The sequence below is a fragment of the Protopterus annectens genome, chromosome 3.part1 (genome assembly GCF_019279795.1).
Source record: "Protopterus annectens isolate FY-2018-M chromosome 3.part1, PAN1.0, whole genome shotgun sequence".
NCBI classification, from domain to species: Eukaryota; Metazoa; Chordata; order Ceratodontiformes; family Protopteridae; genus Protopterus; species Protopterus annectens.
The window spans coordinates 688,379,226-688,402,323 of NC_056732.1; the positions used below are offsets into that span (position 1 = coordinate 688,379,226).

General features: G+C 40.4%; 1 protein-coding gene across 1 annotated transcript in view; it reads right to left on the minus strand.

Moving 5' to 3' along the window:
- Nucleotides 1-23,098, minus strand: part of EFR3A (EFR3 homolog A) — a 2,300,516-nt gene that overhangs the window by 1,147,968 nt on the left and 1,129,450 nt on the right. Inside the window, exon 10 of the mRNA XM_044066245.1 lies at nucleotides 5,865-6,000. Coding sequence (XP_043922180.1) covers nucleotides 5,865-6,000 — 136 coding nt within the window. The remainder of the gene's footprint in view (nucleotides 1-5,864; nucleotides 6,001-23,098) is intronic.

The window sequence follows — 23,098 nt, forward strand, 5'->3', positions numbered from 1 at the left end:
CAATCCACCTCGATAGTGTGACTTTAGAAACTGCTTTACCCAAAGCAAATTTAGCAAAGGAGACGAACAGCTGATCTGATTGCCTGTGACCAGCTGTTCTGTGAATATAAAATCGTAATTGTCTATGAACATCCAAGGAATGCAATTTGTATTCTCCTTTGTTTGAGTACTTGGGGAAAAAACACAGGTAAGTTGATTGATTGGTTGATATTAGATTCTGAAGAGACCTTTGGAAGAAAAGATGGATTGGTCCTGAGGCACACCCTATCTGGAAAGAAGGAAAGGTAAGGCGGCTTGACGCATAGAGCCTGAAGTTCAGACACTCTTCTGGCTGAAGTGATAGCTACTAAGAAGGCAGTCTTCCAGGAAAGGTACTTCAGGTCTGTAGAAGCTGCAGGCTCGAAGGGAGGAGCAGTAAGGGCTTGCAGAACTAAAGATAGGTCCCAAGGTGGTACAATCTCTTTGACTGGAGGCCTCAACAAAAAAATCCCTTTAAGAAAGGTTTTGCACAATTTCGCCGCCATGAGGGGAGCTGTCTCATGACCAATGTGATAATGAGAGACGGCTGCCAATTGTACCTTAATCGTGGAAGAACTTGCCCCTTGATGAAAGAGGTCTGTTAAAAAATCCAGCACTGCCGACATAGGTGCTGAAAAAGGATCCAAACTTCTCTGAACCGCCCAAATAGAGAATCTCTTCCATTTACTCCAATAAACCTGCCTAGTGGAAGGTTTATGAGCTGCCACTAGGATGGCCTTGACCGGTGACGAGATACCGAGTCCTAATCAAGGATGGAACTGGAGCAGCCAAGCTGTCAATTTCAGGGTGCGAGATTGGGGACCAAATTCCCAGAGGGTGGGAGATGAGATCCGGAATCGGATCCAGAATCCAGGGTGGATTCACTTTGTGAGACCATACAAAGGGGAACCAGGGTTGACGAGGCCAAAACGGGGCAATGAGAATCATTCTGCTCCCCAAACTGTTGGCTTTCTGCAGAAGCCTCTGCATCAGAGGTAGTGGAGGGTAGGCATAAAGGAGACCGAGGCCAAGCATGCACCAGCGCATCTCGGGATTCCCCTGGTGGGGGAAGCAGAGCGAAGAAATTGTCACATTTGGCGTTTGAGTCAGAGGCAAAAAGATCGCAACAGGGTTGCCCCCAAACGGCAAAAATCTTCTTCACTACCTGAGGATTGAGAGACCACTCGTGAGGGGAAAGAATGGTGCGACTGAGTTTGTCCGCAAGGATGTTGGATTTTCCCGGAATGTGCGTTGCTACAAGAAAGCGTTTGGTGGAAATTGCCCATTCCCAGACTCTCATGGCCTCTCGACAAAGGGGATAGGACCTGGTTCCTCCCTGTTTGTTGATGTACCAGACTACCGACATGTTGTCTGTCTGAATCGCAATAGTCCCTAAAGGAAGAACGTGGTGAAGTGCTTGCAATGCTAGGAGCACAGCCCTCATTTCCAGGACATTTATATGCAACAAAGTCTCTGTGGAGTTCCACGTGCCTTGGACAATCTTCCCCGCAGAATGCCCCCCCCCACCTGAGGCAAGAAGCGTCCGTGGTCACTGTGGCTCGGGGAAATGCTGCACAAAAAGGTCTCCCTGTCAGAGGCTCCGGAGATCTAAGCCACCAAAGAAGGGAATCCTTGCATGCTTTGCTGACCACTATCGGAGTGTTGAGAGAGGAACAGAGAGGGGACCACTGAACCTGAAGGGTCCATTGAAGAACCCGCATGCAAGCGGCATGAATAAGAAGCGGATAGCTGCCGCCATCGAACCTAGGGCCCTCAGGACCAAAGCTGCTGTCGGAAATGGTTGCAGGACCGCTGCGACATGACACTTCAGGTTGGAAATTCTGTCTGGGGTGAGGAAGGCTCGCATTGACCTGGTGTTTAGCCTTCCTCCTATGAAATCTATAACTTGTGTGGGGTGCAGTAAAGATTTCTCCCAGTTGACAGTGATGCCCAGCCTTGGGGCTATACGAAGGAAGTAGTCCCTGGCTGAGCACAGAAGATGCCTTGATGATGCCGTCAGGAGCCAGTCGTCCAGGTACGGAAAGACCTGTAATCCCTGGAGCCTCAGGTGGGCCGCTACAACCGCTAGAACCTTGGTGAACACCCTGGGGGCTGAGGTGAGACCAAAGGGAGGACCCTGAACTGATAATGACTGGCTCCCAGCCGAAGCGAAGAAACCTCCTGGACCGCCTGTCCATGCGAATGTGGTAGTACGCCCTTGAGGTCGATGGAGCACATCCAGTCGCTCTCCTCAAGAGGGGAGTATAGATTCAACGGTGACCTTCCGGATCTTTTGCTTGGTTTCTGACAGGTTCAGCAGGGATAGATCTAAGATCGGTCTTAAGTCCCCGTTTTCTTTGGCACTAAAAGAACCTGGAGTAAAACCCTGACCCGGTTTGATCTGGGGACGACTGGATAGCTCTTTTTTCTAGCAGCTGTCCGATTTCGATAGCTGCTGCCTCCCTTTGGTCGGGTGGAACATCTGGGAGGCTGCGAGATCTGGGAACTTTGTACAGGGGAATTGAATAACCTCTGGATATCACGCGAAGCACCCAACGGTCTGATGTGATGGACTCCCAAGAAGTTAGGTGCCTCGAACGCCCGACTGCCTCCAGAGACGGACAGCCGGGCAACCCTTCAGGGCTGCTGCGTGGGTCTATCAGAGAAAGGTTCTCTGGACCCAAAGTTTCTAGGAGCCCCCCTGCCTCTAGGACGGCGACCTCCCTGTCCTCCTCTGCCACGGGAGGACTGGTTATCCGGAGCAGGTTGGGACTGCTGCGACTTCCGGAACCACATCTTCTTCTGTCCCTTTTGGTTCTTCGAGAAGGACCTCTGGGGAGCTGAGAAGCGGACTCCGATGGCAGACAGCGTCTTCCCGTCCTTCTCGCTCTGGACCAATGTTTCGCGAACAGTTTTGCCAAACAAGGCAGAACCATCAAAGGGGGCATTCGCGAAAGTCGCCTTGAAGGGCTCTGAGAAATCACAGTGGCGGAGCCAGGCCTGCCGCCTCATGACTAGGCCTGCTCCGCTGGCTCTAGCGGCTCCCTCTGTAGCGTGAGAAAGTAGCCGCATAGATGTGTTAGAAACTGCTCTAAGAGTGGCCATTCGGGTGGAGTATACCTGCTTGTCCTCACCCGACATGGACTCTGGGGGAGATGCAGCGTATTCTTTAATCAAATCCCGCTGCATCCTGATGATGTGTGCCATGTAGTTCAGCGCTCTCAAAGAGAAGGTTGCTGAACTGAAAACTCGCTTCCCAATGCGATCCATCGAGCGGGACTCCTTGCCCGGAGGAAGCATAGAGGGACTCTCCTGGGCCAATTCCCTCTTAGTGGCTGCAGCCATCATCATGGCATCTACTGGGGGGCCTTTGCTCCAGTGAGTGCGGTCCGCCAGAGGGGAAAGGATACGGTCAGGACGCTTGGGTACAGGCTCAACGGTGTCCGGATCCTTCCACGCTCTGGTGGATATAAGGTCCACCAGAGGATCGGCAGGAGGGGACACCCAAGAGGTTGATGGGCCCGCCTCGAATGCCTCCAAGAACACAGACTTGTCTGAGGAGGCCTTGGGGGCAGACCACCCCCCCCGATCCTCAACATTTCCATAATGTCTCCAAATGAGACGTCTTCAGGGGTGACCTTGGGGAGCCTTCCCTTCATCCAAGTCTGTGTCTTCGTAACGGACTCGGGGAAATCCATGTGCCTCCTTTTGCACTTACGCCCGAGGTACTTCTTCGGGGCTGTCCGAGGAGTACTCTTCCGCAGCTGGATGTTCCAAGGGAACTACTTGGGACATCGAGGCGGGCTGTCCCTGGGACCGGCTGGTGGGAGCCTGGCCCAACTGCAAGGGAGTGCGGATGGAGCCGTGGCAGGGACCGGGGTCCGAAGTCCTCAACAGTGCCCTTTCCACTACGTCAAGGCCGAGGGGAGCCAGCTTCTAAACCCCGAGAGCCGACCCCACTCGGATCCGACGACGGATCGGAGCCGGAGCCGACCGCCGGATCCGAGACCGTGTGCTCACCCAGACGGAGCCGAAGACACACCAGCTCCCTCGGATCCGAGGCTCGGTCCTCGGCTCGAGAGGTCGGGTCCGGCACCAAGCACTCAAGGGATGGGACGGATCCGAGGTGCGCCGACCTATCGGATCCGACCCACCTCGGATCCAACTCTGCCCGGCGCCGACAGCTCCGAACCCATGGTGTGGGTCGGAGAAGGAGCCAAAGGGGCGAAAAGGGGTCAAGCCCTCCCAGATGGGGGCTAGGAGCACTCCCATTTGCATTTGGGCCTGGATGAATTTCCTCATCATCCGGTCCATGTCTGCTTCACTCATGGAGAAGGTAGATCTAGTCGAGGCCACCAAGCGGACCTCGAGAGCCGCCTTGGGACCTCGCTGAAGGGCTAGCCTCCTCCTCCTCGGGCCCAGGAGAGAACCGAGGGGAGTGGAGCCGAGGAGGAGGAAGCTAGAAGGCACAGGAGAGGCCGCTTGGATGGAGGAGCCGAACTAGAGGTTTCAGCTCTCCGCTTGTGGTGCCTCTCCTGTGCCTCTCCTTCTTCTCTCTCCCTAGAAGACTCTCTCCTCCGGCATCTTAGAGGGAGGTTGAGTCCCAGCCGGTGGAGGAGAGCCCACAGCAACTGCTTGCTGTGTAGTAGGGGCAGAAGCGGCGGTATCTGGAGGAGAAGTCCCGCCAGAACCAGCTTCACCTCCGCCTCAAAGCTCGGGGTTGAACCCTGCACAAATGGTACAACCAGATGACAGGTGTTCAACCCCAAGATGACACCGAGTGTGGCCATCCGCCGGGGACAGCTTATGGCCACACTCGGTGCACTTAGAAAAAACTGCCTTATGGGCTTCAGACATACTCTAGCCCTAACAGGCCTAAACACACACAAACCACTCAAACTACGCAAAACCAGAAAAGAAAAAATAAAAGGTAGAGGAAGGAAAGCCTAACAGACACACTTCTATTTAAATTAATCAAAAAAAGTTAAATTTTACAAAATTTTCCTGTCAGAAAACTTATCTGCACTAGGAGCTCAAGGAATCTGCAACTTGAAAGCGGCAAACGAAATCTGAGGTCAGTCAGGGCTTGGCAAGGGGTTATGGGTAAGAGGGAGGAGCTAGGAGCTCGGAGCCTAAGCTTTTGAAATGCCGGCTCGGATCCGAGGTCGGATCCGATACCCACAGGTTGCAGACAAATGAAGTCTGCCTACTTCAGATATATAGTTAACAAAAGGACAAGTTAGGAAGAAGACATATATATATATATATATATATACACACACACACACACACACACATATATATATATATATATATATATATATATATATATATACATACATATAGTTAACAAAAGGACAAGTTAGGAAGAAGACATTTTAAACTATCTCAAAAAATAGAAATTAGAAAACACTTAGCTGAGAGAAAGGCTAATGCGTCTTGCTGACAGAATGGCAAATGAGATCTAACATACACAAGGGCACTGTGGGTAGAGACTTGCCTCTAGAGTTTTTTCTGGCACGAGCTGTATAATGGCCGAGCCAGTTCCGAAGATCAGAACTGATTCCCAACTGTCAAGAATAAACGAAGATTGACAGCAACAGATCTAATCTTTGCAATCGGCCACTTCCAAGAGCATCATGCTGATTAAGAGAGCAAAAGCAGATAACTTCAAAAGGAGAGGTGATCTGTGAATATATGGATATTATGTACTCTAATGGTCTTATCAGAATAGTCTCATCAAAGCAAGTCAGGCATCAAAAAGAGAGAAAAATAACTGTACCATAACCTGTTTAGGAAACTACAAACTATACACCTCAAAGAGTTTTACAAATACAAGTGCTCACCAACTGATCCCTTAGCTGCTATAGCTACGGTCTCCAAAAGTACTTGCACAATTCCTGCTCGAAGACGTGGGGAACTTTTTCTGTGATGATCTAAATGTCCAAGAATCTGCTGGATCACACGGTGGGAATGCTGAGCCTAGACACAACAGGTACAAAAACAAAAGTAAAGACTTGTGTTTGAAAATCAAACAATAATTATAACTGGACAACAGGTTTTGTTTTAAATGTACATTATACCAACAAAGCTACATTTATGCATAAATTACAATAGCACTATTATGAAGTAAAAGAACATTCTCATGAAAGGACCACAAAATATGTATAATATGATTCACAGAGGAATTTTAATTCTAACATTCTTGTTGCTGGCTATTCCCACAGTTTGCTTTCTTGTGTTACAAATCACTGGACTACATTTTTCACTGATTTTGTCCTACAATACTTCCCTTTTCCTGACTTATGCTGGGTCTTCCAATTCAATGTGAAACGGAAGATGTTGTATTAGTCTGCCATAAGTAGCCTATATTTATATAACTCCTTTTAATGTTATATTTACTAAATATATGCATAGAAAGAGTGGCTATTGACTCATCTGTTGTTTGATTTTGTTTCATAACCTGGGTAATGAACTGATCCAAAAATTCACACAAGATGCTGAGTAAAAAACTTTATGAAACGCAAAGCTTTCGGGTAGAACTCACATACAAAAAGCATCTGCTTATATACAAGCCCAAAGTCACATGAACACAGCCAAAGTCAGATGACAAATTCATAAAATTAAAAACATAATAATACATAATAAAACATAACACATTACTTATTTCATGTTACGTTGTAATCTAACAAGAATAGGTTTAATACTAACAGTATTATTAATGCCAGGAGGGCTATCAGCCCCCAAACGTACTATCCATTGATATTCTTTAGTTTCAAGGTAATTATTGATGTCACCACACCTATTCAGAGGAACCACCAAATCTATAACCCTGAATTTAAATGTGTGCATGTTCCCATTGGACTCTATATGCTTAAATAAAGCATTATTGACACACTGTCTCCTTATCAATGATTTGTGTTCAATGATCCTATCCTTGAGTCTACGCGTAGCCTTACCAATGTAGTATGCAGGGCATGCAACACACGATGCCATATATACTACATTAGTAGAAGTACATGTGGCTCTAAGATTAAATTTATAAGTGTATTGTGTTTTCGGATGAGTGTATGTAGCAGATCCCAAGTTGTCAAACAAATCAGAACAACAAGAACAATGATGACATTGACCAATATCATCTGGTAGCCTTCATTTTGCAGCCTGTTATTCAACATTCAACATGGAATCACTACAGTCTTTACTTATGCAAGAGGTAAATCCCCTGTTGGACTTTGTTCCTGTTATTGTTCCTGATAATGGAACACAGGTTAACCAGGACAATATATCTAAAGGTGACATTGACATTTTTAACCATAAAATTATGCTCTTTGAACGAAAAGTAGGTTCTTTTAGCGGTTTCAGTGGCAGAGATTCAGCTTTTCCGCCTACCTTAAAATGGGGATAGTACCCCGGGGTCTTAAGATCCTAAAAATGCCATCTTATGGTAACGTATACCCGGAACTGCTTAAACGCTGGCAGCAACTGAATTTAAAACTCAGCCTAGATTATATGGCATTAATGAATGAGTATTTTCATTCTGTTGAACAAGAATTAAGAATTGAAATTACTAAGTTGGATGATGACCTGAAATCCATGACTTGTTTTCCTGATATGGTCTCTAGTTATCAGTCTTTGTTCAACAAGTTTCGTGAACTAGATGACAAGCTTGAGGTGGTTAAGAAACTGAAACTCTCTCGAGGCATCAACGATTTTCGTTTGGGTCATATTTTCTCTTGGCCGAGGAATGACTCAAGAGATCTAACATTAAGTTTACCTGTTCAAAAAACCTATACTGGTACTTCTATGAGGGTTTTAGATGGTTTTCAACCGTCTGATTTAAATTTGAACTCTGGCGTTGATTCTTTATTAAAGGACAGTACTGCTTTAAATCCTGTTGAGCCTGTAGCCACTCCTACCAACGATGACGCTGTAACGGCGCCAGAAAAGGAGATTCCAGCTAATGCTTCGGTTTCGGCGATGGATGTGCAACAAGCAACTAAGAAAATACACCAATCTACTTTAAACTTTGTAGAGAAGCGTTTTCAGCTGGAGAAGCCGGAACGCGTGCAGGAACATTCAAAGAAAAGGGAATCCTCTCTTACGAGACAATAAGCAGCATCAACGAAACGAAAAAATGACAGCCCTATGAGGCAGGACAAGAATGCCCGCAGATAGTACGAGGAGTTTTAAATCTCTCTCTTCTTTTGTTTTAACTGACTCTCACGAATCTCTTCTTTCTAAGGGATTGAATTTTATACCCGTTGGGAGTTTGGACTTGGTTAATATTATAACTGATCTCAAAGTGTTTGTGAGAAGCTTGAATTTGAAATTATTATTTAGTAATCATGCTGATTCTAACAATGTCTATAAAAAGCGTAGTACCTTTATACCTCTGAGTGTACCCATCACAGTTGCTTTTCATGATGTTTGTGAAGCTGATTTCAGAGCACAGCATAATGTTTGTGGTATGGCATTTAACTATAATCTGAATTATGAACAACATCTTGCTTTGGAAAATCTTAAGCATAATGAAGACATTATTATTAAACAGGCCGATAAGGGTGGCAGCATTATAATCATGGACAGGGCCTGTTATAATTTATCAGTAGAAAAGTTACTTGTAGATCCTCTGTCTTTTAAAAAAATCAATATATCTGATGTAAAAAAGCATATCACTAATGTTAATTTGTGCATTTATGATCTGCAATTTAATAATAGTATTGATTTAAACTTATTTCATTTCTTCTCTGTACCATGCCCAACTATACCACAGCTATATGGGCTTCCTAAAATACACAAGTGTCAGTTGGACCCCCCAATGAGGCCCATTGTTTCCGGCAATGGATGGGTCACTGAACCTATTTCGGTGTATCTCCAAAAACAACTTTTTCCTTTTCTTGATAAATGTAACTTTGTTCTTAAGGATACTGGTGATTTTTTATCTAAACTGTCCACTTGGTACTACAGTGAATCACACAACATGGATGAATATTTATTTGTTACATTAGATATTGTTTCGTTGTTTACCGTTATTCCTAATTCTTATGGCGTAGAGTCTATAAGGGAATTTCTAACAGTTGATAAATCCCTGACACTGACTCTATACAAAACATATGTCAGCTTTTGGATCTAGTACTTAGTAATAATGTGTTTATTTTCAACCAACAACCATATTTACAGGTCAACGGGGTTGCTATGGGCACCCCCGTGGCCAATACGTATGCAAATTTAGTGTTGTATCAGTGGGAACTACATAACCTACATGATGGGACTAATTTTTTGGACACGCATGTTGTATTCTATCAACGTTTTGTTGATGACTGTTTTTTAATTTAGAAAGGTTCCATTGCTAGCTTAGAGCAGTATATACTAAATTTAAATACTACTACTACCTTTCTAAAGTTTAAATCAACTATAACTAGTAATGAGGCTTCTTTCTTGGATGTTAAAATTTTTTTAAGTAATGGATCCCTTAACACCACTATATATAGAAAGCAGACACACATAGGTAGGTACGTACATGCTAACAGTATGCATGCCCCGCATGTTTTCCGGGGCGTAGTTAAATCCCAATTCATTAGAGCTAGTAGACTTAACACAGACGATGATATATTTAATACGCAGATATCTGAAATGTACCAGGATTTTATTGACTGTGGTTATGCCGATACTATTTTGATGGAACTTAAAGACTACGTTGTTAGTAATAGGCATTCTTTATATCCACCCTACTTCAGGAATTTACACCATATAGCTAGTGATATTAGGGTCAATACAACTTCGAATACTGTCATATGTCATAGATTTAGGTATGCTACTGGTTTTGGTAATAAGATTGCCCTTGTTAAACGAACAATATGCAAATATTGACCTGTTTTAATGGCATCGCCTGAACTTTTAAAATTGTTGGGTGATAAACCATTTTTTAGCTATAGAAATATGAGAAATCTTAAAAGCATTTTATGCTACAAGGACTTTCGTCCGCCTTCTGTTCCGTCTTTTGATAGATTTGTACGTTCCAATTTTCATTTTGGTAGTTTTCAATGTCATCATTGTTCTTGTTGTTCTGATTTGTTTGACAACTTGGGATCTGCTACATACACTCATCCGAAAACACAATACACTTATAAATTTAATCTTAGAGCCACATGTACTTCTACCAATGTAGTATATATGGCATCGTGTGTTGCATGCCCTGCATACTACATTGGTAAAACTACGCGTAGACTCAAGGATAGGATCATTGAACACAAATCAGAGATAAGGAGACAGTGTGTCAATAATGCTTTATTTAAGCATATAGAGTCCAATGGGAACATGCACACATTTAAATTCAGGGTTATAGATTTGGTGGTTCCTCTGAATAGGTGTGGTGACATCAATAATTACCTTGAAACTAAAGAATATCAATGGATAGTACGTTTGGGGGCTGATATCCATCCTGGCATTAATAATACTGTTAGCATTAAACCTATTCTTGTTAGATTACAACGTAACATGAAATAAGTAATGTGTTATGTTTTATTATGTATTATTATGTTTTTAATTTTATGAATTTGTCATCTGACTTTGGCTGCGGTCATGTGACTTTGGGCTTGTATATAAGCAGATGCTTTTTGTATGTTTGTATTCAGTATTGAAAAAGGGTTCTACCCGAAAGCTTTGCGTTTCATAAAGTTTTTTACTCAGCATCTTGTGTGAATTCTTGGATTATTCTCAGCGTTTTACTTTTCTGTGTTACTAATGAACTGATCCACAAGGATGCATTTCAGCCACTGCCCACAGAAGACAATCGGAAGCAGAATTTAAAAACAGATTTCATAGTAGGGGTGTAACTGAAAGATATGAAGGATAGCACACTGCAATAAACAGTACAACACAAAAATACAATTACATATTAATAATACAACAAGACAATGGTGTAATATGCAAGGTTTCTTTATGCAAACAAAAAGGAATACAAAAGGTAAAATGTCAATATGAGATAGAGAACATTAACTGCATTCATAAAAACAACTGCTGTAAAGTTCTATAAAATGTAAATAGTTCAAGGAAATAAGTAGATAAAATGCTTAAGCGATGGAAGAATGGAAAAAAGAATTGCAAGTGTCCATTTTTCAAGTGTGTCTCGCAATTCCTAATGCTGGCGGGCATGGCATTCTAGCTTTTAGGATGATGAACTTAGAAGACTTGGTATGGAAAACAGTAGGAGGTTCTCTGGAGCACCAGTGCACCATCAGCAGGTATGGTGTTAATTCTGGCTACAACACTGATGCAAGGAATGGGGAGAATTAAACTTCAGAATTTTAAAATGTTAGCAGATGTCAGTAATTTAATTTGGATATAATGTGAACATGCCTCTTGTTTCTTTAGTGAACTCAGCAGTTTTGCAATATGAGCATTTAGAAAAGGTTAGCAGAAGTTAGTAAGTTGTGTTTGCATAGTATGTGAACAAAGGATATTTTCACCATTATTGTTGTTACTGAGACTTTTTAGAAACTGAATTCTGCCTAGTGACCTGTACTGATGGTCTTCATAATGATCACTGCTGCAGCAGCCTTAGCTATATGGGTTATATCCTGCCAAGGATACAACAACCGGCCAAATTCTAAAACTTTGGGGCACCTTTTAAGCACCTAAACGGTCAAGCAACTAAAAGACATGTACATGCACTAAGCTCTTCACAGCTTCTCTAACACTTTTGAGGATCAATGGTCAGCTTTTCCTTTCTTTTGCTGGGGAGGCAAGATCACTTTGGGGGAAAATTTCAATTTTTTTTATAGTTACTGATGTTTTATTACTTCCCTCTTCAGGAAAGTTATTTTAAAGCTAACGGTGTTGTCTGTTAATGGTCTCGAGACTATAACACACTTTTAAATAGAGTTCTCGTTTTTTTCTGTCAGTTTTAAAGTAGTGTAAACTGACAATATATTTTCTGTGGAGAAAGTGTGTTTAATTATCCACTGTGGGGCTGTCATAGTGTTTAAAAGTGATTTTTACTGTGTTTTTTTCTGTCAAAAAGCAATTTCTGTCGACTGGTAGTTTTATCGGCATTTGCTGCTCATCTTCCTGGGAAAGAGGCACCATTTTTGGCTTGACCACAGAAGAGATACTCAGTCTCATGGTCTGTCCTCCTTCCAGCCACAAAAAGAAAAATATAAGCAAACAGCCTTTGCCACCACAACAAGCTAGCAATTGCCTCAGCTGCAGGTGGGTGACTCTGCTGTGGTTATTTTTTGTATCTCAAACCACTCATCTTTTACTCCAAATTTTTCTATTGCAGCACCTATAGCCACTATGGGCCAGGGGTTAGCCATGTCCTCTGCGGCTGGTGGAGTCTCCTCATGAGCAAGGGAGAGCAATTCTTGTTGGTCCTGGCAGAGAGAACAGGGAAGGTTTCCCTGTTATGTCAAAATGATGTGCCCATCCCTGGGGATTCAGCTACTGCCGTTAGTAACAAACATAGCTGGCCCCATTTTTCCAGTCAAATACAAACAAACAAAATTCTCAAATTTCTTTGGATATGAGTAGTTTACTGGGACAGGATCATGGTTTAATTCAGGCTATTGTTCCTTCTTGTGGAGTAGGTTTTTGTAAAAGAAAGACAGGATGTCTTTTCCTGAAGAGATTCAAGATTCTGAATCTGAATAGGAAGATGCAGGGACAGATTCAGGGATTTGCCCTCAGAGTTCTTGATTCAGATTCAGAGGAGAACTCAGTTTCTGATTCTTCCAGAGGGGGTTTCTCTCTCGCTCTCTTTCTTTGAGACTATTGTTCGAACGTCCACGTGTTTTCAGTGCAAGACCAAGGAGATGTCCAAGTCCCTCAGAAAATGCTGAGTTGGTTACAGTAGGATTTTCCAGAACCTACAATTATTCCTCCTGTTCTGTTTGCTGTAGAGGATGTGTGTCTTACTGGCTGCAATTTTCCTGATAATCAACCAGCTATCCATAAAGCAGACATTATGTATAAAGTTTCTGTCTTTTAAATGTTTATACACTATTCCCAAACCTGGCCCACCAGCTATAGCCTTAGTTGACTCCACTGTTGCTAAGCACTTAGTTAATTCCAATCCCACTCTTTCTAATATGGATGGGAAAATTTATTGATAGGTACAGGGAAAAAAGTGTATACTTCTGTAACTTCAATTTTTCAGAACTTGTCAGGCAAATACATTAAAGTTTGTTCTGACATATTGTGAAAGAATGAGGAATGTCAACAGTTTCTTGTGAAAGAAAAAAAAATGTTTTAAATAACGTATGTTTGTTATATTGTACAGGTCACTACTCGTTGTTTGCAGTGTGTGTATGATTCTGTTGACACTTCCATGGTTATGGCCACTGGTACTGTTTTAAGGGAGGTTTGCTTTGCTGCATTTTCAGAACCTCCCAAATGATATAAAACAATCAGATTTTAAATTATCCCTTGGATATAGATTTAGTGTTTGGCCTCTCATGATACCCCTAGCAAGACTCCATATGAGAAAGATACAGCAATATCTGAAATCTTGTTGATCCCAGCATCAATATCCTTTATCTTTTCAGATCTCAGTACTGGGGTTTGTCAGAGAGAAATGTTTTAATGGAGACAATAGATATCCTTAAATCCATGTCACTCCTTCTCCATCCCTGCTCCAAAGTAGTCAGTCACCACAGACACTTTGGACATTGCTTGGGGTGCAATTTCAGGAGGAATAACAGTTCAGGAGGTCCAAGACACCAAGGACAGATGCAAGCACATAAATATGAAAGAGATGCTTGTCCTGATCAAGGCACTCAACTCTCTGAACCACTGCTGATCCTCCGGATCTCTTCAAGTGGTTACAGATGATACTACAGTTATGTGGTACACCAACAAGCAAGAGGAAATCAGGTTATACCCCATTTGCAGTCTAGCCATGTTAGCTTGGGATATGGCTTTACAACACAATCTCATTCTACAGGTATCCTACATTATGTCAAAGCAAATGTGTGTGGCAGACAAGCTGAGCAGGACCAGGGCAGACCCTCATGAACAGAAACTAGATCAGTGGGTCTTCCAAGAGTTGATCCATCTGTGGGGAGTTCCTCAAGTAGACCTCTTTGCCTCCTCTCTGAACAATCAACTGGCAAAAAACTGTTCCATGACTCCAAAGAAGGCCTGGAAGACAGATGCATGTTCTTTTCTTTCACAGGAATGCTCCTGTATGTCTTTCTACCCTTTCCACAAATATCCAGGGTACTTCAGAAGATTCAGAAGGACTACCCTAAGATCACTGGGTGATTCCCTTCTGGCCCAGGCTACCATGATTCTCCCTTCTTTTGGAGAAGGCCGGGGCAATTGCCAAAAGCTTCCTCACAGAATGGATCTAATCACACGAGTATAGGGGTGACTGATACACCCCAACATGACTCATCTTCAACTGACTGCCAGGATGATAGGGTCTTAATTCCTTTTAGGCACCCGTTTTCTCAGGACATTCAACAGGTACCAGTGGTGGCAAGAAAGCCTGCTACTAGAAAATCATACATTAGCAAATGGAAATTTTTTTCTAGTTGGTGCCAACAATATAGCCAGCACCCATTCAGGTCTGGCTGTTCTCTGTTTTTATGGTATTTGTATGAGTTGCTATCCTATGGCCTTGTCTTTTTCCTCTATCAAGGTTTATTTATTGACCATTTCAGCATGTCTGCACATGGTTCCTCCTTTTTCAAGCCAGTCTCATGACAAAATATACAAGTGAATAAATGTCTGAACACAAACAACTGTAAGCACTACAGTTTGCAAAATATATTAAAAAAATATATAAAAATGTTACAGAAAGAACTCTGGAATTTGTCACAAGGCTAATGTAATAAATAAAACACGATTAATCACTTTCTTTTTTTTTAATTCTTTTTATTACAATTCTTTTTCAAAAACACACATAACAAACAAAAACACATAAAATTCACACACCACAAGTTAACAAAGAAAACAATTATATACAATTGTTCATAGCCCAAATACAACAACCATTATAAATGCAATGATCTAAAAGTGAATGCAGGATACATAGAAAGATTACGACATAGCATTTCAGGTTACTAAATGTGCAAAAAATGAATTCCAAAAGTCTTCAGAATGGTACTTATGATTCCCTTTATAAAAGTGGAATTTCTGAGCCTTTATATGTCTAAAAACTAATTCTTTTAAACCTACCCATGACATTATTGTTTGGTTCTTCCAATGGCGAGAGATATAATATTTAATAAATATGAATATGGAAATCAACACCCTATGCTGAGACTTAGAAATACCAGCTGGAGGTATATGTAGTAGAGCATACTGCCATGAAAGTGTTGATTTCTCGTAACCCATCTTTCCCAGGATCACTCTTAGGGCGCACCACAGTCTGTACACACATTTACAACTCCAGAAGATATGGTATATGTCAGCTACATGTTTCTTACAAAATGAGCAAGAGGCTGGTGAGTTAGGTTGAAATTTATTAATAATTGCTGGGGTTAAATATGCATTATTTACAATCATAAGTTGCGTATAGGCCAGTTTTTTGAAAGGGATATATTTAGAGCTTAACTTAAAAGATTCTTGCATAACTGTAGCGGATATACTCGGGTCCTTATCTACCCAGAACTTGGAAAATACCGGTGAGTTATTAGTTCTGATCGAGACCAAGAGTTTGTAAACATTTGATATCATCTTCTTCTTAAGCAGAAATAGTTTCAGGATACTTTTGGATGTCTCAATGTCCTCCCTGTTTAGCTCTGGAAATTCCATATAGGGCTCGATTAGATCTAAAATCTGTCCGAGTATTAATGTATATTTGTTAGTTAAATTAAAGGATTGTCTAATTTCAGTAAACTTCAGGTGTTTGATTATGAAAAAATCCGCAATACATTTGTCTTTAATAAGGGGAAAGTTGTCTAGATTTAACATGTTACCACTCAATGTTAAATTCGGATTTAAATGTATGGGTTGGAGAGAAGAGAAAGCGTGAAAAAGCTTCATGGACGTTAATAATCTTTGAAATGTCATAACATTAGATTTGAGACCACAAATGATTTTATGCCTTTCTAGATTCTCCTTACTCAAGAAGGGAAGAGCCGATGGGTTAAATTTAAGGGATCTGACATAATTAAAATACAGAACTACCCAGGACGGGGACCAAACTTCAGAATTAATTTTATAGTTCGCTATATTCAGAATTCTACTACTCTTAATGATATTTCTCTTATATGTTAAAACAATAAACCTGTTTTGAAAAAAAAAAAAAAGAATTCTACTACTCTGAATGATATCATAGTATAATTTGAAGTCAGGCAGAGATATACCTCCTAGGTCCTTCGGAAATATTAATTTAGAATAGGATATTCTCACAGATTTAGGTGACCAAACAAATTTCAAAAATGTTGAATGCATTTTGTTGAAGAATTTCACCGGAATAACATGGAGTTAGTGGCTTTAAAAATATAAAGGAACCTGGGCACAATGTTCATCTTAATTATAGTTGCCCTCCCCAGAAAAGGAAGCTTAAGTTGTGCCCATCTCTTCAGGTCCCCTTGCACCTCTGTCCACAACTGGGAAATGTTTTCCTGGTAAGCTAATGTTTGATCAACTGAAAAAGAGACCCCCAAATAATGAAGATTTTGTTTAATAGGTATCTCTTCAACCGAACAGCTAATAGGATAAGGTGAAGTAATATTTACCGGGAAAATTTGGGATTTTACTTCGTTAACTTTATAGTTGGCAAACTTAGAAAAGATACTAATGGAACCCATAATCTTTCTTAAGTCAGAATTCGGTAAAGATAGGTAGATATTAAGATCATCAGCAAATGCCGAAAAAGGAATATTAGTTCTAAAAAGTCTGGGGATAGAGTGATGGGTTTTCTGCTTAATAATAAGAAATAGGGGTTCTATATACAAATTGAATAGTAAAGGAGAGAGGGGGCATCCCTGTCTTGTCCCATTAACTATGAAAATTCTATCAGTTACAGAATTATTTATTTGAAGCATTGTATACGCTTTATAATAGATAGTTTCAATAAGTTTTACAAATGAAGCAGGTATATTAAAAAAGGGTAGGATGGTTAGTAAGAAGTTCCTACTCATCCTATCAAAGGCTTTTGATGCGTCTATCGCTAATGTATATAAAGGGTAATTCGAAAGAGAGGAGAGAGTTATCATAGCTTCTAGAGCTACTGTATGATCGGATGTCTGTCTATTTCCAATAAAACCCGATTGTTCTTTGGAAATTATGTTGGGTATTACTAATTTGAGTCTATTTGCGAAAATTTGAGCTAAAATTTTTAAATCTACATTAATAACAGAGATGGGCCTATAGTTCTCCGGTTTGGTAAAATCAGCTTTACCTTTTGGAATAAGTATGGTTTTAGAAGCATTGAAATGTGGGTCTCTTATACCATGTTGAAGAATCTGGTTATAGGTCAAATAGAGCGCTTGTGACATCTTGTGGGGAGAGGACTTATAAAATTCTGCCGTAAACCCATCAGGACCTGGAGCTTTATTTAGTTTTAAATTCTTGATTACTTCTAAGATTTCTTGTGAAGTGATCTTTCTGTCCAAAATATGGTATTGATCCTCATTTAATCTAGGAAAGGACAACTCTTTAAGAGTATCAGCAAGCTCTGCAGAGATTAAGGGGTCATTAGGAGAGCTATATAGTTCGGAGTATATCTTTTGAAAAATTGTTATAATATCCTGAATTTTATGATAATCCTTATCTTGATACGATACTTGAGAAATATAGTGTGACGCCTTATTTTGGTTTATTAGTCTGGCAAGGAATCTAGAAGGACATTGCGCCCAGTCAGAGTACTTGGCCAACATTTTAACTTCATGAAATGAGAGGTTATCCACCTGCAGAGATAGATATTCTTTTTGCAACCCAATTACATGGGACTATCATACTTCCGTTGTAATTTATTTTCCCATATCGCTATCTTTTTAATCAAGTCAGTTTCCCTTTTGCAGTATAATTTCTTAAAGAATGAAGCTTTGTTAATAAAAGTACCCCTAATCACAGTTTTCGTGGAGGCCCATAGTATGTCAATAGGTACCTCTTGGCTCTTAGCTGATTGAATTAACTGATCTAGGTTGTCCTCTATGATCTCAGTGATCCCTTCCTTTTGAAGAAGCATGGGGTTAAGTTTCCACCACAGTGGTCTATTTTTATTGCTACTCCCTTGCTTATATTCTAGGAAAAGAGATAGCTTGGAATTGTCGGAAAGGTTTCTATTATCAGTGTGCAATTCAATTTGACAACTAGCGAGGTCTAATGAGAGCAGGAAGAAATCAATTCTGGACCATCCCTTATGGCAATTGGAAAAGCAAGTATAATTTACCTTATCAGAGGGACTCTTATGGGATAAGAATGGATCAAACAAATTGAAATCATCTTTCAGTTCAGCTAATACTGTTACTGCATATTTATTATATCTTGTATTTGGGTTCGACCTATCAGTAAGAGGGTTTTGTACTGAATTCCAGTCCCCACCTATAATATATAGATGGCTGGGGAAAGACGAAAGAATATTATATACATACATATAAAAATTTTGTTGGTTGTAGCATGGGGAATAAATATTCAGCAATAGGACGGGTTTATCAATTTGAGCTAGCTTAAAAATAATGAGACACCATCTGCCCTCCTTATCCGAATCCCACTTAATAATATCAAACAGGAACTTTTTCTTTACTATTATAGCCACACCTGCGCTATTCGAGCTATTTCCAGAATCAATAATCCTTTTCACCCATGGACGCCTTCTTTCTTGGTCCCACTGGTGACTGAGTAAATGTGTCTCCTGGACAAGTAAGATTATCTGCTTTTGTTTTATATAGGACATGCATAAACAATTTCCTCTTTTTCACCAGTTGTAGTCCTTTAATATTCCATGAATCAATAACTACCATTCAACTGACTAGTAAACAGGGAAGGAAATGTGAGTTAATGCTGTCAAGAATTGAGATTGAAGGCTTGTAGCTTAATATGTATCCCTGAACCTTGAAGAATATTTGTAAATGAATTTGGGCTATAAACACTATAATACAAAACCCTTCCTGCCTACCCACCGAGCTTAAACCTCCCTCCTTAGGCCCAGAAGGAGATGGGATTATTGGGGAGAATAACAAACAATAATATTACCAGAGGTAAGGTCAAGACGTACCCCCACCCCAATAAGAAAAGTAGGCCCCCAATAAGCCCTCTAGACACTCTTGGATCCAGGTCGCCAATCTTCCCAGACAGGGTTAGACACCTGAACCCAGCTCTGCATGTATGAAGTTGTAATGTGACTCAAACAAATCCACTATCTGTCAGAAATAACATTCAAAAAATAACAGTGGAAACTGATAATAATAATAATGATAATAAAAATAATAACTTCAGCTTCTATACGGTATCCGTATAACTGAAACGATATGATAAAGCATGTTTGACAAAAACACCGGATTACAGTTTAAATATTTACACCAAAAGTTGCTGTCGGCATATTCGTCAGAAGAAAAATTATGACGCCTTCAAATTTACAGCACCTGGACATAGGTTTAAGCATTTACAATACAATTGTCAATTAGTATTTATATAACCCTCTGCACAATATATGTTTAACAAATGTCTACCAAATAATTAATTAGTTGAATTATAACTGCTGGAATATAAGATAAAAAAATGTACAATACTAGATGGAGAATACTATTATCTAATAGTTAACCTACAAGCCTCAGATTTCGGATGCTTGAGATACCAACCAGTATATTAACTAGAACTATAATTAACTACTACAGAGAGGGTAGTGGAATTAAAGAGCACTATATAAAGCAGAATGTAAATACTGAAAACATCCATCATAAAAAGCACCCCAGACAGCCCCCATCACAAAGACATCCTGAATATCACTTTAGTCACCTAGGGGATTAGTAACCACATCAAAAAACTGCCCAAAACATTGCCTTGCCACATTTAACGTTCAGCATTAAAGGCTGCAAAGCCTGAATCCCCTATGATGTTAAAACTATCAAAATGCAACTTTTTTTTTTTTTTGCCTTAATTTACATAAACTACAGCATGACATCCTACTACTAAAAGTACCATAAGCAAGGTCCCAAAAAACGTCCTGTTGACACGCAGATCACTCCTTTCACACCACGAACGTCGTCTTCTACTTTTTAGCACATTTCGACTCCATACTGGACCTTACACACAGTGCATATTGGAGTAACAGCTTCCTATACTTGCATGCAAACAGCTATTTAAAGGGGGATCCCTTCACCATATAGATAACCTTATTTGGCAACTTGTTGAAGGGTATTGCCCTTTTAAGAGCTGTAACTCATCTAGGACACCTCATCCAATGAGATGAGCGATACGCGATGATGCGGAAGGTTAGAGGGCGACGTCGCCCAAGAGGCTGATGGGAAATGAAGTTCTCAGCCACCGGACAACCATGCTGCAACAGGCCAGCATCCCGGAGATAAAATGGATTGTTTACCTCACATCCAGCTCACAAAACAGGGATCGAGGCCTCAATAAGAGACAGAAAGAGGACGGAGCTTCGTCGGAACTCACCCAGGACAATACAGTGAGAAAAAAAAATCACTTTATCAGTTTTCAGGACATTCTTTAAATAATTTGAGAAACAGTGCTTTGGCATCTTTATTGTTTTTTGCTTCTTGGTTGGAGCCTTGGTAATTAAATACAAGCGTGTTAGGAAATCTCATTTGAAACTTGATGTTGTTTTTTATGAGGTAACCACAGTATGGTGCTAACTTCCTTCTCTCTAGCTTAATCGGGGCTGGTAAATCTGGTGAAAAAGTGATCTTAGAATCCTTCCATGTAACAGATTTTTTAGATCTAGCAGCATATAAAATTGATATGATGTGTTGGTAGTTTAATATTTTCACATATACATTTCTGGGATGCATGTTAACAGGGACTTGCCTTAATGCTCTATGTGCTCTTTCTATCGTAATCTGACAAGCCAGCTCTGGATTAGCAAGTAGAATGGAGAAGATTTCACTGATGCTTTCTACTAGAGACTTGTGAGGGATAGTTTCTGGTATTCCCCTTATAACAACGTTATTGCGTCTAGATCTAGCCTCTAGATCTAACAGTTTTTCTTGCATTTCTGCATTTATAGACCTGCTGGCATCTAGATCTTTTTGTAGTTGTTCAATTTTGATTTCATTATTTGTGACCCTCACTTCAGTATCCGAAAGCCTAGATAGCAATCTGTCCAGAGAATCCCCAAATGTTTTAAGCTGTGAGGAAAAGTTTTGTATGGCCTCCTGTATGGGCTGAAGCGCTGTTTTTAAATCATCCAAGTTATTTGGGTCATTTTTATTTTTGGAAGTAGCAGAGTTGACTGAGGATTTAGACATTTCTAGTTGTTGCTGTTGTTGTTGTTGTTTACCAGTTCTGGCCCTTTTGGTATTCACTTCTTTCTCTGGAGATGAGATGGCAGAAAATTTTGCTTTAGTGGTTTGTAAGTCCATAGATTCTGATCGCTGAGACATACCAGATATCTTGTCCCTCAGTTGTCAAAGTATTTGATTACTGATATGCTTGTTTCAGAAGGAAGAAGCACCACACAGACACACTGGATTCCTGGAGCACACGTATGCAGAACTGCATAAGGCCCGGACTAATCCAAGGTAATCATTTGATTTTTAAAAGAAATCCATGCAATCTGGTCGAGACCCACACTCAGAATGTTAATAGCCAAACACATATATATTTATTTCCAGATATAGATGGTTTCTTCACATGGTATTAAATTTGAGAATGATGAATTTTATGCAGAGCTGAGTTCTTACCCTGTTTACAGGACGGTAGCCATCTTGGAACTCCTCACGATTAATCACTTTCAACACCAACGTTGACTTCCTCAGAATACATAGCTACTGTGGACAAACCAATAACTAGCATTTAATTTTGGCGCCAGTGGGTAACAGCCAATAAACTTCTAATGTGAATTTTAGAGAGACACTTAACTCCATGAACTTTTTTTTAAAAATGTAAAAATTATCTATTCAAATCAATTTATACACTCACAATTTCATAAAATATATGAATAAAATACATATTATGCAAATATTTCATTTATTTCATCTATCCAAGTCTGAGCTATGATATCATAAACGTGCTAGCAAAACAGGCTTTATATGGATACTATCATTTAATCCTGGGAATGTAGTGGCATCCAAAATCAGCTGCCACTTCACTTCTTTTTCCTCCAGTATAATCTTAATATTTCTACCCCTTGGATTGTTAAAAACTTGTTCTACAATAGCGAACTTAAAATGATGATCATTCCCCTTACTTGCTCTATGTCTATAAAGGGCATTGTTTAGGTCCTTTTTTCTAATATTATAAAGGTGATCATATAGTCTGTTCTTAAACAATCTGTCAGTTTTCCCGATATAATATCCTGGGCATATCATGCACTTCGCTATATACACAACATGCTTGGTGTTACAATTTCCATTTTTAAACCAGACTTTGGTTTTATTCAGATTGTCAAGAATAACACTATCTACCGCCAGAATATAATGGCAATAGTTGCAGCTGCCACATTTACGAGTGTGGCCTATCTTATTTTGTTTTCTCATATTGTCACTACTCATTTCCAAGATGATCTTAATATTCCTGTCCATTTTAAACACAAAAGTTGGTTTGTCATCCAATAAATGACAAATGTCATCATCAGCCTTAAGAATTTTCCAGTTGTCACACATTAAATGCTTGACCCTATTAACATAAGGGCCATATTTAACAATACAGACTCTGTTATAGTGTACATTATTACTACAAACTGTTCCTGCCTCCATCAGGGGAATCCCATTTCCCAGTATGGGCTTATGTTTCTTACCCCATTAATTTCTAACAAAATTAGCTACATCCGTAATTAAACCCTGTGGGTATCCTCTCTCTCCAGAAATAAGGAACTAATATACTGAATTTCCTGAACCATATCATCTGCCTCCATCAGGGGAATCCCATTTCCCAGTATGGGCTTATGTTTCTTACCCCATTAATTTCTAACAAAATTAGCTACATCCGTAATTAAACCCTGTGG